Source organism: Haemaphysalis longicornis, unplaced genomic scaffold, assembly GCF_048455015.1.
Source record: "Haemaphysalis longicornis isolate Haplotype H1 unplaced genomic scaffold, Haemaphysalis longicornis Haplotype H1 scaffold_2, whole genome shotgun sequence".
NCBI classification, from domain to species: Eukaryota; Metazoa; Arthropoda; class Arachnida; order Ixodida; family Ixodidae; genus Haemaphysalis; species Haemaphysalis longicornis.
Genome location: NW_027526295.1, coordinates 8605818 through 8622727, shown reverse-complemented (window position 1 = coordinate 8622727; position 16910 = coordinate 8605818). Strand labels below are relative to the sequence as shown.

The 16910-nt window shown below is 48.2% G+C and overlaps 1 protein-coding gene across 1 annotated transcript in view; it reads right to left on the bottom strand.

Moving 5' to 3' along the window:
- Positions 1-16910, bottom strand: part of LOC144166962 (uncharacterized) — a 126844-nt gene that overhangs the window by 8255 nt on the left and 101679 nt on the right. The window contains exons 11-13 of the mRNA XM_077696396.1: positions 13555-13654; positions 12667-13000; positions 4364-4483 (exon numbers count right to left, since the gene is read on the bottom strand). Coding sequence (XP_077552522.1) covers positions 4364-4483; positions 12667-13000; positions 13555-13654 — 554 coding nt within the window. The remainder of the gene's footprint in view (positions 1-4363; positions 4484-12666; positions 13001-13554; positions 13655-16910) is intronic.

Below are 16910 nucleotides of genomic sequence, written 5' to 3'. Positions count from 1 at the left end.
CAGTCACACAACGGGACAAATTACCCACATGCTCCGAAGTATAACCACCAAAGCGGGGGGAATGAAGGAAGCGGACACCCTTCGTCTGGTAGAGGCCTTCGTCATCTCACGCATTACCTACGATATTCCCTATGCCATATTAAGCAAGGGCGACTTGGCCAAGATTGACACCATGATCCGGAAAACCTATAAGCATGCTGTGAGGCTCCCTATTAGTACCTCGACCGACAGGCTTTTGAAATTGGGCCTACATAACACCACCGCTGAACTAGTCGAGGCCCACCTCGCCAGCCAGCGTCTGCGGCTAAACACGACACCTTGCGGGAGGAGTCTCCTCACCAGACTGGGAATGGCATCCCCCGAAGAAAAATTCCAGCAATTACGCGACTTACCTCCCCCCCAAAAATAAACATTGTGACCGCACGGTTTACGCCGACGCCACCAACTACACCAGAAGTGGAGCAATGACCACCGTGGTTACTTCAACGGTGAACCACCTCACCAGCATCACCTTGCCCTTCACAACCACTACACAGGCGGAGGAAGCGGCCATTGCTCTGGCCATCTCCCACACGAATGCGGATACCGTTATTACGGACCCGCAACTGACTTGCCGAAACTTCTTTCGTGGTAGAATTTCCAAGACGGCTCTGGACATCCTGCTGCAAAAGTCACCCGAAAGAAAAGCGAAGATTGTTTGGACGCCAGCCCACTCAACCCTCCAGGGCCACACGACCGCTCACGACATCGTCCGAGATCTATCCCGCCAGGCGACACGAGGGCGTAAGTCAGAAACTGCGTGACCTTTGGTTACATATCAATGCATAACGGGGTGCTATAAGTGCCAAAGAATTATCTATCCCCCGCTCATGAATTTCTAACCAAAAGGCAGGAGCACTTCGTCCTGCTCCTCCAAACAAATACCTTCTCTCATCCGACAAAACTTCACTTGCTTCATCCAACGCAGTACTTCCCTCAGCGCACATTTTGCGCTGCCCCGGGCACCCTGTACCAAATGGTATTGTGGTGTTCCGCAAAGCCCAAAATTTAAAGAATAGCGTACCCTACCCGTGAGCCGTGGGAGAATGAGCTGTCCAGCTCCGGTCTGGATTCCTAGCTTAGGCTGGTGGAAAGCGCCGGGGCGGCAGGTGTCTCCAATGAAGTCCTGGACTGAGGGCCCCACACCACATTACGATGCTGTCAATAAATTATATCCTCCTCCTCAATACCATAAAGAACAGGGTAAAAGAACAATAAAAAATAAATAAAGTTGGGAGCTACGCCAATACAAATATATACAGGTAATCCGCGTATACGTGCATTGCAATCAGACCACGAGGGACAGGTCACGCATACATTTGACATTGTAAAAGTTATGTTTTCTGGCCAACTTTTGTGACACGTAAAGAGGAACATGCTGTAGCAGCTCACCGTAACACACTATGCCATGAATAAGTTTAAATAGGAAGAGAAGAACAGTCCTATTCTGCCTGGAGGTTAGCCATGATAGCGTCAACGGAGACGGTTATTCCCTATTACATTTATCGCTATCGGCGAAGTGATGTTTAAAGATATAAACTTATTTCGGGTTCTTTCGATAATGCTATGGTTTGTTTTGCATGTACTATTCCAAACTAGAGATGCATACTCAATCTGAGGACGACATATCGTTGATTAGAGCTTGAGAAGAGAATTCGACTCCGCATAACCTTAGTTATACGACACGCAACAACAAGCGATCGAAGAGCTCTACGAGTAATAATTTACCTGTATATACAGGGAGAAGCTCAGTTTACTGTCGGAACAAATGTCTACGTCCTTAACCTCCGGCACATGTAGAAGTAATTCTCCGTTGATGGGGTAGAACAAGATGTCAGTTTTTCTTGTGTATGTCATTGCCTCAGTTTTAGAAGTGCTGATGGGGACTTGTTGCGGGAGAACCAATGCGAAAACGACGAGATTTCTCGCCGATGAGCAGAACAACTGGCAGTGTTCGAAGTAGATTTGGATATTTTGACATCATCGGCATAATAAAAAGAAATTACAATCTTTAAAGATATCATTTATAAAGATTGAGAACAGATGTGACCCGAGAACTGAGCCATGAGAGACACCGCTGGTTGGCTTCAGAGGAAAAAAAAGACAAAAAAAAAGACCTACCACAACGAAACATGACCATCACATAATTGCATATAAGGGATATGAGTGATGGGTGTATATTGCCGTGATCGATGCATTGGATTTTTTTATTTATATTTTTGCTTTTATCACCCGGCTGCGCCGAGGCTCTGTTATCTGTGCCCGCCGTGAAGCGCATGTTCCATTCCGTCGCATGCCGCACGGATTATCTCATTTGATAGGAAGGATATTTCCCCTAACGCCAGCAGCCTTTTATCTTTTATCTATTTCATCTTCTTTTATCTGCTGTGTTCTCGAAGTAATTCGACGGTTCGAGAAACACCCGCGCCGCAAGATAAATGTCCGCAGAGCAGACGCCACGGCATTCGATTCGCCGACACTCGCCTACCCACGTCACTTTGTTGACTGCGGCTTCGCCGCCTGTGTATTCTTTGAGTTGTTAGGGGAGCACAAATTCTCTCTAATAAACTTGTAAACAATAAACTGCGTCGTCTTTGGCATCGTGGCGTCTGATCGAGGTGCTGGGTACGCACCCTTGACCTCTGCAAGCCGCGAAGCAAGTCCAACTAGAGTCAGCCGCCGACTGCAAGGTTTGACGCCCGAGTTCGGCCCCCTGCCAGAAAGGCCTAAGAGAAAAACCATTACAACCACCACCATGGTGCAAGCAGCAACGTCGCCAATCGTGCTGCAGCAGGCCCGGGAACCGCCATCGTTCCAGGGAGCCGCGGAAGATCCAGATGAATGGTTGGTGAAGATGGAGCGCGTCCGGAGCTTCAACAGGAGGGACAATGAGGAAACTGTCCGGCATGGGTTTTTTTACATGGAAGAAGCAGCTCGAACTTGGTTGGAGAACCATGAGACAGACTGGACGCAATTCGAAAGCGAGTTCCTTCAGACCTTAATGACCGTGGTGAGAAAAGAAAGAGTGGGGCTTTTGCTTGAAACTCAAACGCAACACCCCAACGAAGGTGTCGTGATCTTCGTTGAGGAAATGAACCGTCTATTTCATCACGCCAACACTGAAATTACGGAAGAAAAGAAACTGACGTTTGTCATGCGAGGAGTAAAAAAGAACTTCTTGGTTGCCTTGTCCGCAACCCCCCTAAAACGGTGGCCGAATTCGTGTCTGAGGTTGCAGACAAAGAAAACCATTAGTTTCGGCTCCCAGCAATCCAAAATATGATACACTAATAAACAAAAAGTACTGCAGCATGACAAAACATCACCAATCTAGTAGGGATGTTACTCACGAAAACATTGGAATGACAGCAGTTCAACTTAACAGGAAAAACTCGGTCATAAGAAAATACACAAAGCACACTGCCTCAGAGAACAAGGCATTGCAGTGCAACAAAATATGTGGCATCGTAATGAACGAAGAGTATGAATAGTGTTGTTTATCATTACGTGTCAAATATGATCAATTACCCTAATTCCTTGTTTCGTGTCTATAGCAATTGCCTTGATTGTTTCTTTTGCTGGCAATGTGCTCCACTTCGCGTCATCTAACGTGCTAAAGGGCGTGTCCTCGGCTTTCTAGCATCCTGGTCGAAGTAAAAACGTAATTAAAAAAAAAACATGGGGCTTCCTTTTCCAGAGGTTGGGTTCCACTTCGGGTCATCTAACGTGCTAAAGTAACATGGGGCTTCCTTTTCCAGAGGTTGGGTTCCACTTCGGGTCATCTAACGTGCTAAAGTACGTGTCGTAGCGTTTCCTAACATCCTGGCCTAAGTAACCAATCAAATGTATGTTAGTAGGCTAAACGAGAAAATATGCTCTTTTCAAAGCCTCTATACGCAATAGTCAGCGTATAGGTACGTCCTCACTTGCGAAAATAATCTCGTGCCGCGCGTTTAGAAACTCCACCGCTTTTTGAAGGCCACACTACTGCGAGTGCGCTTGCCCAAAAGCGACAGCAGCGGCCGAGGGAAGCGGTCCTAACCTTCTCCGACGGGGGAGCACAGGAGGAACGGGTCTGCGCACTGCGCGCCGAAGAACTTCCCGGGGAGGGTACTGACCTCGCAGCACACGTGAACCGGGCGCTGCTGATTGGCTCGTTGAGTTTGGCGCAAAGCACCTTGCCGAAAAATGGGTCACCGACCCATCCTTGCGCGGCAGAGGAATCGGCGGTGGTGCACCCGCGCGCGCCGCAAGTGAGGACGTACCCTATCAAAAAGAGAATGGCGTAATGACAGCCTCGTACTATTAAATCCCAAGGCCCGACGTCCAGGTGGTCGTACAGGTAGGCAACAGCGAACGACGAAGTTGGAAAAATCAGCGTTGAGGACGCCGCCACCGTCACCGGGATTGCGAAGTAGAGCGGGTTCGAAGGCACGGTAGAGGCCTGCGCGGTACATGCCATAGTCACGCTTCCATCCCACAAAAGCATACTTTGTTTGCAACCGTCTTCTGCCGTGACGATTTAAGCAAAGTGACGGAAGGATTATAAGGGCACCTTGAAGAGAAGAAATTCGCCGCATTGCCTTTCCACCACACTGCAAGCGTAAACTAGCCGGAAGTGGAGTTTTAACAAGCGATGTGCCTTAGGAACTCCCCAGAGAAAAAAAAAATGAACTGCCCAGGTATTACGTAGAAATTTGGATAAAGTACATTTCATTCTAGTAGCCAATACGAGCAGTAGAAAAGTGAATGTAGAACTTATTTACCTCCCCCTCTTATTTAATGGAGTTCCTGGCTGGGTTTGCTCCCAAGCCAGCAAAAAACTCTCAGATGTGGTAACCGTGTGAAGCGGACGGGCGCCATGTTAGTGTTGTGTTCTATTTGTGTATTAGAACTAAATGCATGAGCACTTCAACTGTGGCTTAATGCTAATTAGAACGAGTGAGCAGGACGCGACGGCTGCGTGCAGCTACAAAACCGATACCGTACGTATACCCGGACAGATACTTGAGCCACCGCGAACACAGGCAGATAGCGCGGCCGCGTCATTTCAATGTGTTTATTTTGGTGATAGCTGTTGCCACTCTCTGCTGCTAACAGAGAAGAAGTGCTCGCCGCAGTTGCAATGTTACTCTGCTCCACTTGCTCGCGCAGATATCCACGATTTAAAGTCTCGTGCCAGCGCGCCAACGCACCCGGTTGCAGCGACTCAACTTGCCCTGCCGGCAAGATCACGACCGCGAAGCCAGGGTGTAATCAAGAGACGCTGGTGCAAACAACCCAAAGCGGCGCGGTGACGCGGCGCTGCCGGAGCTTCAAACCTCGCCTTAAGCCATCGTTTTCGTTTCTTATTTGAGGAGGGCGAGTAATGCGAATTGGTAAAAACATATTCAAGTGCTCCTCTCACACGAGGAACTGCCGCTGACAGCGTTTGGATACGGCGACAGCTGTGTACAGGCAGCTGGTAATTTTCTGTCATCCCTGGATGCGTTTTTCAAACGTTTTGAATAGGGTTACGGGTGAATTCCCTATGCCGCACGCAACACAGGCAAAAAAAAAAAAAACACCCACACTGAATTTATTTTATTTTATTTTACTTTTTGGGTTTTGGGGGTATGCATTCGCATTCTTTTGTAGGCAGGTTTGTAACAGGGCATTCGAGATAACGTCATTCGTCGCGCGCGGCGTCGTTTCAAAGCAACGTTGGGGTTACTTCGTGCTGGCGAAAATCCGCGCTCTCAGAGGGAAGCCGGAAGGAAGGTGGAGGAGATCGGGAAAGAGGGTGCTGATATTTCAAAGAAAGCGTCGAGCAAGACGATATAGGGAACGCAACCCGCCTGCGTTTCTCCACACTTCTGGACAGAGCCGCACATGAATATGTAAAAGGTGCCGTGAGCCTATTCAACGAATAAATGCAATAGAGTGGACCACCGCGGCAACTTGGTTCGAACCCGAACTTTTTATTCACTTTCGAATGATAATGAGGGGTCGGTAAACAATTGGGGCCTGCCAGTGGTCAGATAAGGCCAAGTAATTTAAAACAACAAATTTGTCATGCCACTATCGAAGAGAACCGAGTTCGCCTCAGCATGACGTCTGCCGGGCATACAAAGGGAGATCATTTTTTCAGAAATGCACACGTTTTGTTGGTAGTAACTTTGTCATAATAAAGAGTAAGATCATACACAAATATTACATGAGCCATCTGACGGAGCATGCAGCCACAAAAAACCCGCCCGCATCTTCCCACGGGGGGAACTCGAGTAAATGCGTCGCAGAGTGGTGGGGGTATCGCGTAAATGTTGCGTAATTGGGTATGGTTTGGGAATGCTTAATTGTTATTTCGTCTTTATTATTCTTATTTATTGAATGAAGGAGAAGCGAAGAAAAGGAGTGTAAAATTAAAGTCTGTCTTTATTGCTTGGTGCCGTCAAGCAAATCGTCAAGTCAAGCGAAAGCCAAGCAAAGACGCCCTTGACTGAATTCCGAACGCGCGCTCCGCCGCTTATATACACACCGCCCGCGTTCGAGGGAGAGGAGTACGGGGGAGAGACGCGCATGCGCACACTTCCGTACACAAGCGCGCGAACTTTCCATGCACCCACCACGCCGTTATCACGTGTACACGCCCTGTCGCCGTTACTGTTGAGCGCGACGCAGCGCACGGGTAGCTACGACGCATGCGCGCACAGCCGCGCTCCCCCCGCACCGCCGCAGCTGTTGTTGAGAGCGACGGAGCGCACGGGGTACACGCGCTCCTCCCGAACCGCCGCACTTGTTGTTGAGAGCGAGGAGGGTACGGGGGAGAGACGCGCACCTGCGCCTCGACGCGATGCGCATGCGCAGTGAGCGTGTGGACGGCGCCGACAACATCGACGAGTGACATCGCGAGCCTAAGAAATGCTCCGCATTAAAAAAAGTGGTACTGCGGCTTTGCTTGATGGACACTTCTACACTCATGTTAGCATTAACTAAGGCAGGTGTGCATGGCCTCCAGTGCTGCCAAGTTTGAAATAATAACGTTTTAATTTCAACTGTTTTTTAGACGTTCAATCATGAGTCATTTTGGTGCGATTAGCGATGTTTAAGTTAGCTAATAACACTGCATACGTAGCAGTTGCTGCTAAAAATTATGTTATGCAATAATCACGCTTGTCAGAACGGTGATACAGAATATTAAGGTGTCGGTGTGCGGATGACTGTATCTGAGTCGCCCATTTTACCACTACTGCAAAAAAAGAAAACTGTTATGACCCAGTGAAAGACTTTCCTGTACGACCAGCTGTGTTATGACAGATAACCATACTTGATGAAGCAGGCTGTTACAAATTAGCTCTTGATGTTACACCATGAGAGAAATGGGTGGGGGTATCTGCAGTATAATTGAAACAGTGTGTGCCTGTCCGGGATAAATTCAATATTTTCTGAGGGAATTTTCTTTTGCCTCAATATTTCGAAAAATCTTGAGGCAAAGCAGCCTGTGGCGTACAAGGAAAACTGCAACTTTTAAGCAAGTTGCCTCTCCAGCAGAAGTGAGTATTGCCCCTACTGGACCATGTAGCTGCAACTAAAACGGCAAAAAACAATAAAAACTGCTTTTCTCTTTGCATTTTTTAGTTAAGCTGTATAATACCTGTTGAGAGACAAGCCTGATGTCAACATTTGGCATTTGGACAACACAAATCGTACAGAAAAATGTATGAAACGAGGACACCTGTTTTTACGCAATGAATACAATATTAATGTTAATATAGAACTGTAAGTGAGTGACTAGTATATTTGTATTCAAGACACTTCAGTATTCAGGGGCTTTAGAAAATTGAATATGCACTAAGCATCTTTGATCCAGTCAGTGTGCTAGCAACTGTTTAGATGATAGCACTCATTCGCACTCGTTTGAAAGAAAAATCAATTCAAAAGTGGTATTCCTTTTCTTCATCTTTCTTGCTGATTTTTCAATATTTTCGTGACGCATGAAGTTTTCATATACTAGCTTAGACTTGCTGTTAAATTTTGCACACCAAACAACTTGTATAATCGACCCGCTGTTAGGCCATTGAAAATTCATTGTGAAGCGAAAACTGGGCCTATAAATGATTTCTGCTGTCAGGACTCTGGCTCTATTTCGTGAGTACGCAGAAGGGGCTAAGTTTAGTAAGGTCAGTGAAGTAACAATAACTCCACACGCCACACATGTAGTCTGTCTTTTCTTTAAAGATGCTTTGCTGATTTTACGTTAATACAGCTCAAGCTTGTATGCGTGTGCAGCTGGCACGATTGTAAAAAATCTGAGGTCACCTTGGAACAGGAGAAGGTTTACACTTTCGGAATTAAAATCAACCAAAACATTTTGCGAATACCATAGAACCAAGGTACAAGAAGCCAGTAAAGATGGTTTTAGTTCGTTTCCCCGAAGTCCGGTGTCGATCAGGAACCCAATCGCCCGGGCTCCGGTTGATTTGGCAGGAGGCTGGCAGGGCGATGGTGTTGAAGTTCTTGGAGATGGCGGTCGAATTGACGAACTCGAGGCGTTGGGGTTGATTAAATGAAACGAAGAGCTTATATACAGCTATTTACAGTAGGAAAACTGGGTACATGACTAATGAAAAGAAAAACTTCAAACTTCAGCTAGACGCTAGCTCCAAGTGCGCACAAAACACTCGAGCGCCTCAACTTCGTCTGACTCTGCTATCCTCGGAGCGTACACAAACCGCTCGATAAGCGACGGCCGAGACTCTGTCTCGCCGCAAGATCCGTCTAGTTGCCCGGTACGGCGCTGTACCCTAAACCTCCGACGCGATCTTAACCTCTAGCCTAGGGGGCTCACAAATCCCAACCTAGCTTCAACGGTCGAGACTCCTTGTCCCTCCGGGAACTGCCCAGCTCGGCGCTCAGACAAGAACAATTTCTAACGGCCAAGTTCGGCCTTATAACACCTCGAGATCACAATCTCTCGGTAACGCCCCTGTAGCGTTCGTACACGCGTGCGGGAGTGCCCAAATTCACGTGGACAGGTGTCACTCAACGCGCTACGGAATATTCAATGAGGCGCCGCCATCTTCGGGTCAATGGCACGCTCGCGGATGAGCAGGTACGCGCGACCCCGCGGGGTGAGAGCGAAAGGCGGCGACAGTGCACCGTGCCGCCCGGGGCGCGTTAACAATGGTGTCTCGCGCGGGGGGGGGGGGGGGGGGGACCACCTACTCGTGGTCCCCCCCGCCAGCTGGCTGGGCGAAGGCGGTTTCGGCTGCCTAGCTTTGGTCAGTTGCCAACGGCAGCGGTGGGTGGGTGCCAGGTCTCACCCGGGGATGCAAAACCCCAAGGGAGTGGCAGCGACTCCCTGGAACTGTATGGGCCAGTTCCTTGCCCCAGAGCCGATGCTGGACGCGGAGGCAGGCCCGGGCAGCCTGGGTGGCTACCGAGGTTGGCTCTGGGAACTTGGCTTAAAAGCGGTGAAAAAGGATCCCTTATTAAGGGTCCGCCGCAGTCACCCCACGCGGGCACGACTGCTCGCTGCCGACACGAAGGTTCCTGGAAAACAGAATCCAGAGCCTTCGATAGGTGCTCATGACGGCCAATGTCTCTGGCCTTTAGTAGCGACCAGTCTAGGAGGCGCGCACTTGCTAGGACCGAGGAAAGAGTGATTGGCTCACTTCTTAGCGAAGCTTCTCGTCCTCAGTATCGGGAGTAGGGCTGGTCGTACTCTATAAGGATTACTCCTTCCACCTGATGACTGCTGCCCGTATGGGGAGGGTTTCCTGGTGGGTGAGTGGTTGGCATAGGAGCACATAAGAGGTCCACCGAAACCCTATAAGTCACATAGGCCTTCCTATGGAGATAGGTGATTCAGGTGCACATAGGATCGACGGATGCGTACAGGGTACAGTTTACCCCGTCTGTCGGACAGTTACCTTTACCAGTATCCGAAACCGTTGAGACGAGGGGGATTAGTACCTATGTAGGCTGGGCAGGTGTCTCTTGAGTACTCGGGGGACCTGGTGGGTGTTAGCCGGGGGGCTGGTTGTGAAAGGGGTCCAGAGATTAGGTGTCGTCACTCCGTCGCAGGTTCTCCCTGTTCTTCGCTGTCGGAGCTCAGATTTTTGGAACCTATAGTGGGGTCCGCTGAATTCCAATTGGAACCGTCTGACGCCCATCCTGAGTTTTCAGGCCTATTTTAGGAGTCAGACATCTAAGGATTAGAACAAAAACCTCGCTGTCCCCATTCCCACCCACGTTCCCATAACCCGTTCCTTATTACCACCATCCGCATCCCTCATCCCAACCTTTCCTGCTACCGTCCCAGGGGAGATCAGGGGAGTCTCCCCGGGCCCGCTCTCCTGGCTGTGGTGTCGCTGTGTAGCATTTTTCCCTTTTATTTTCCACTTCGGTGGGTTTTTCCTTCTCTTCAAAACTCTAGTTGACTTCGGTCCAGTTTGTTTATTTTGAATTGGCGTCACCCGTGATACGTATGTGGTACGGGTTGGGCTATTTTATTTTATATTATAGCCCTTTAGCTTTATGTCTCGCGCTGCGCGCGCTTCGACGCCGGTAATTCCACCACCTCCGCGCGTCACGTCGACACTTTTCGGAATCTGGCGGCGCCGTCTGCTTTCTCAATTGGGGATTATCCCCGTGGTATTCGGTGGGCCAGACAATCCGTCTCCCGTGCGGTGACGAATTGGCGACGGCTGCGGCGTAGAGTTCACGGTGCTGAGCCCCCAGACAGAGTGGCGGGTTCTCACGCGCAGCCCGGGCGCCTGGCCGCTGATCTCGTAAGTGGACCTTACAAAGCCCTTTCGCGACAGGGTGAACTGAGAGTGCGTGAGATGAGCACGCAGTTGCAATCTCCTATGCTAACTGAAGGAATGCGTTCGCTGGTGATAAGATACTTGCGGGGGGGGGGGGAGCATTTGAAGAAATGCTCAGACTAGCATCTCAGGACGCCGATATTCAACCAGTAAACCGCAATGTAGAACATGACGGGGTAGGCCTCCGATTCATGCATGTTTTATTGAAGTGGCCCTGCATGTTCCCGTAGCTCAGTCATAGGAAGCACTGTGCAAGCGTGGAAACACTTTGAAAGCATTCTAGATGGGTTCAAATCCCAGGCAGTCAAATTGTTTTGTAGTTTTTATACTGTACTTGTTAAGTTCGTGTCTCTCCCTTACTAATTAAGACGGCCCATGAGGCAGAGATGATTACAATGATAAGAATGGGGTGAAGTGTGTTCGGCAGGCGTTCTCATATAATGAATGGCAGCCTACCATTCTCCCTCAAGAACAAAGTGTATGACAGCTGCTCCTTACCGGTACTCACCTACGGGGCAGAAACGTGGAGGCTCACTAAGAGGGTTCAACTTTAATTGAAGACGACTCAGCGAGCAATGGAGCGTAAGATGATAGGTGTAACATTAAGGGCCAAGAAGAGAGCAGAGTGGGTCAGGGAACAGACGCGTGTTAAGGACATATTAGTAGAAATTAAGAAGTTACCTTCAAGATATTCTTTGCTAAGCTTAAATCAATGCATGATAAATGAATGCTTTTTAGTTGAGCTGTATTGCTGAAGCACATGAGTGGGAACATTTTTATATAAAATTAAGTGAAGCTCAAACCCGGTGATAGACGATCGCACTTCTCCGTATCTACGCAGCCGATCGGGGCAACGGGATTGGCGGCAGAGACGGAAGAGAAATGCGCTGCCATGCGTTGATGTGAGATCCTTTTAACTGTCAATATTTCCTAGCGCATGCGCAATGCAAGCACAGTCGCTTCACGACCGGTGGGTACAGCGCGCAGCTGCGAGAGAGGTCACGTGACGCTATCACGTGGCATTCAGCAAAAACGCAAGGGGTAAACCAGCAGATCTGCTCGGTGAGTGCACCGTCTGTCTGCTCCGTCTCGGGCTGGACTGGTAGCTACGCCTGTAACACAACGGGCTCTTGCTCCTTTCTCTATTCGTTTCAGGTAAGATTCGAGCGGTGCCAGTAATTTATTTTATTTGTTCGCTGGAGTATTCTGTTGACACCAAAGGTCCCGACAGAACTCTAGGGGCTGTACAGCTACAAAGGTTTGGTTTAAAAGCTATCACGTCAGTTCCGCGGTGGCTTTGTGGTGCTACTGGAAAAGGTTTGGGAACGCTGGCTTCAAGTTATTTGTAATAAAACTGAGACTGACAGTTGTCCATGGCACCTGCTGCTATAAAACAAAACTTCCGGCGTTTATTTATTCATTTGACCTGTCGAACATCACATAATTCACTTCGGGATATAGTGACGATAAAACCCGAGCTACAGCCCATTTTTATTCGTTGACGGGAATTCCGTAGTGTGGACTCCAGGGTGAACCAGCTAACATTGAGAAATAAGGAAACGCGGCGTAATCGTACTCCGTTTAGCAGTCAATTGCACGCTGATTTTTTTTTTTCAACATAATGTACTTTTCTATTGACAGCAGCGCACCAGCAGCGAAGCAGGAGGGTATTCCGGAAAGCGTATTGCGCTAACTGACCACAACAAGAAACAAATCAGGAGGAGTCACACACCTATACCTTTGCTATAAAACCGTATGGCAACCTTCTGAATTGCTTTTGCTCGGTTCCTCACTGCCGGGCATCTCATGAGGCACTCACAAACTCGGTGACGACGGGCAGCATGAGCGACATGGTGGCCGTCTGGCCGACGAGCTCGGTGAGCAGCGCGGCGCCCACGGTGAAGAGGATCTGGGTGACGAACTTGTACTGGGCGCTGCGGGGCGCGTACTGGATCAGCCAGGGCACCATGCACGAGCTGCGCACTGCGTCGGCCACGCACCCGCTGCAGCCGAACGCCAGCAGGGCCATCCAGGGCAGACGGAACCATAGGCGGCCGTACTCGCGCGCCGGAGAGTGCAGCACGCTGCTCGATGACACCGGCAGCGCCAGCGACACCAGCACCATGCTCAAGTCCAACACCAGCGTGTCGAAGCTGAACGACATGGCACCAAAACAGAAGGGCAAGACGCTGTGGCAGTGTCCCTCTAGTCTAGCCTTACTTACTGTCGTTGCGCAACTTTCTAAACATAAAATTACCAAATTTAAAATGGAGTAACAGAAAAAAATAAAGAAAAAGTAAGTCAAACAAAAAATAATTAAGAGCAAAGCAGACACAGAAATTCTAAATGTGCAATCAATTAAGCAAGAAATCTTATCCCCATAGTTACGCTTCATGCTACTTAGCCGAAACACAAATATAGAAACACAAGTATAGTACTCAGCTATTCTTTTACTTCTTCTTTATAATTTTGTTATAACAATGATTATAACAGAATCTTAGCTTTGCAGTAGCGAACGCGCGTCGTTTTTATCATGTTTCGAATTAAACCAGTAGCACCAGTCGTCTTGAACTTGTTTGCAAAAAACGTACACTGAGGTGTACGTACACTTGGTACACTGAGGTGTACCGAGGGGCTGCATGTCTAGCACAATATCTCTAGCTCTCCACCATTTTCCGGCACTTGGACACGAACGAAAGTGAGTTACTTGCTTGTCGCTGAAGTCTGGTAGCAAGGTGTGGACGAAAGCGTACGATCGTCTGCCTACCCAGCAGAGGAACACGACCAGCGACATCACACGCCAGTAGCTGTGGAAGCGAAAAACAAAAACACACGGCCCTATACACGGCCACACGGCCCTATACAAAAACACACGGCCCTATACACGGCCACACGGCCCTATACGTTTTTTTGCGAAGCATTTCTGGTCGGCCTTTTCAACCCCGTGCACCGAAGCCCTTCTGCTTTAAAATGTCTAGAACAGTTCGCGAGAAGTCTCATAGATAGTCCTTATTAGTAAAACTTCGGAAATAAAATATAAACAAGACCCTCCAAACCCAAGAAATCGATTCGTAAACTTTGTATACAGGAGCAGGAGGCAAAACGTTTATTGAGAAAAAAAATTATTAATAAAAACTTCAAAAAATTTAGAATGCTGCATCTCATAAAGTGTGCCGGCCATGTTTCCAGTTTTCGTCTTCCATTTCAGCGCATTTTTTTTTCAACAAAATGTCCGTGTAGAAACGCCGTTTTTTCTTCCACAATTTCTCTTCCACACAAGCAGTTTCGACAATTTCGCACATCAGCAGAGTAGCATTGAGGCGATTGCGAGCATGTTCGTTCCCGTCTGGCTTTGCCTGAATTAGTACAAGCGCTTCATTATCTACAAATTCTGGCAATAACACAAGCTTGAATGCTGGGGTAGCGCGAAATGATGTTTCAAACGGTAGGAAATATCGCTCTACATCGTAAATGTAATTGCAAGCGCCAAACCACTGAGGTTGTTGCTGCAGTTTGTCAGGGGCCCACAGTGAGCGTCTAGTGCTTCCCTTATTTCTAATTTTTGAGCGCAATATGTAGTCGGTGAACGACCAACATTGCATTGGCAATATTTGTCATTCATCAAAAAGAACCTGTTCATTTGCACACAAGGGCCTCCCGCAATTTGTGGCGCACCCCTGGCGTACAGTTTTACAGGGTGACCTCTGTAAGGCCGCGCACGTTTCAGTACCGCAGCAACTCCAGCGTCAACACCGACGGACACCCAGGTCGACACAAAAGCGCTGCTTGCGATCTCCGTTGCTAGTGGGCTGTGGCCCAGCCCTGTAATCGTTGGTTGCTTGTGTGTCTCGATAAGTAGTGATTTTCAGGTAACGAAATACTGGCGCAGTTTTTTTTATACCCAACATGGTCACCAACTGGAGCTTAGAAAATCATGGCGACATATAGTGTTTACGTTATTGCTCGTGTAAATATTTTTGGTGTAACCGAAGCTGCCAGAGGTTCACCAGCGTTTCTTTAGCGGAAACAAGTTGCGAGAGTTCCTGCTTTATTTTCTAGACTGAATGCTTGCCGCATTTAACGCGCCGACTCAACGCAGGCGATGAGGCACGCAGTAGTGGAGGGCTCCGGATTAATTTTGGCAACCTGGGGATTTTTAACCTGCGCCGAAATGTCGAACACACGGGAGTTTTCTGCTGCCTTTCTTTGCGGTCAGCCTTTTCTGTGGTCGATATCGAGCAATATGTGCATCTGGTATTACCCGTCGCCGTAGAAATTGTGCACATGTGCGTGTGTTCTGATTCATCGTTGTATGTGCCACTCGTGCATATTTATGCGTTACAGGGTGTTTCGTAATATCTTACTAACACACTGCTCCCAGTTCGGTTGCCTCGGCTTCGCGGGTTGCCTTGGCCGGTCACGACACACCTGGAGTGAGGGTGTGCGTCTTCGGGTTTTTGTTGCGAGAGCATTATTTGACTTTGGTAGGCCAATTACGCATCGTAATCGTAAGTTATAATTTGGACACAACATGTGGCAGAAGGAACAAGTAACAATAACTTCAAGTACCTGAGGTGAAAACGAAAAGAAAGTGCGTACATTTAGGTTCGGATGGGAAGAGGACACAGGGCCTCCAGAATGCTATAGCCGAGCAGTGGCTCCAAGGCTCTAAGCTAACTAACGGTAGACACAGCCCATGCGTTGGCAGCTTCGACTTAGAAACGTGTGTTAAGGACATGTGGTGAGGATTCCATGAGGAATGCGGGCATGCCCCTTAGTAACAATTTGGAGCGACCAGCAAACCACGTATCCGCTAAGTGTCATCTTTGCTTGGCGATGTGAATGGGGGTATTTGCTGGCATGACATTAAGCCTAACGTAACGTTACCCTCAGGTTCACGCACAATGAATTGGGCGTTGCTTGCTTGAAAGTAAGGTTCGCTTGGCGGCTGCCTTAAGTTATGCTGATGTATACGCCTAGCAAAGGGAATTGGGCAAGGCTCTGAGCTATTCAAACTGTGAGGAGAAAACTGGCTAAGGAGACATGATGGCGGTGGTAACGAGATGACAGGTTCCGAAAGTGGACACCCTCGCATTCGCTGCATAATCAGGTGTCCTCAAAACTGCCTTGACTGGATAGTTTTCCAAAGAAGATGGAGGCGTGCAAACATCTCCCTCGCCTATTCGACGCCGTTATACGCCGAATGTTGCATGACTTCTATAGGCTGCGGTTGCTCGTAGTCATCTATAGCATTTCATTTAAAATATAAGCAAGAGGTAGACGAACACTGCAAAGGCAGCAATACTATCTTCTGTAGCCAGCCAGTTCAAAAAGCCGTAAATATAATGGTCGCAGCACTCACTCTTCGTATGAAGTTTTTATGCATTGCGGAAAATACACTTGCACGGACAATTTTCTAGCGCCTCCTACACTGCTGCTTCCTGCGTTATTGAAAGTAATCACTATCACATCAGAGCAGCTTAGTGTGCTAGGAATCCGATCAAATTTCTTTGCGATTTGTCGACAGTACTGTAATTTTTTCTGCAGCGTTATAATTTCTTTTACATGCCTCATTAACTACTGAAGTTGTTTTAGGGCAGCGCAATGCCTTCAATCGAAATAAATCATAATTTCACTGCTGTTTATCTTTCTGCAGAGGTAGCGCCAGGGTCCGAATGCTTAGTAAAGAGATGTATAGCAAAAAAAAAAGACGAAGGACAAAGAATGCCCGAGGACAAAGCGCTAACTTGCAACTACTGCTTTATTGAAAGAAGCACACATTAAACAACAGCGTACATGATAACAGACAACCTACGCGACGCAAACCAAAAACAAGGAAAAATAAATTTGATACCCCACTAGACAATCTTATCGCCTCCTTCCCGAGCCACGCGCTTAAAAAAAAATCGCGCCAATCCACCCCGTGAATGTAGTTGGAAAGCAAAGCTGTAAACGGCACCCATGACGATTACCCATGCGACGTCACTTAAATTCACTCACATCGCTCTACAAATAGCAACACCAGAGAGAAGTGAAATGCACTTAACCACACCATTTATTTCT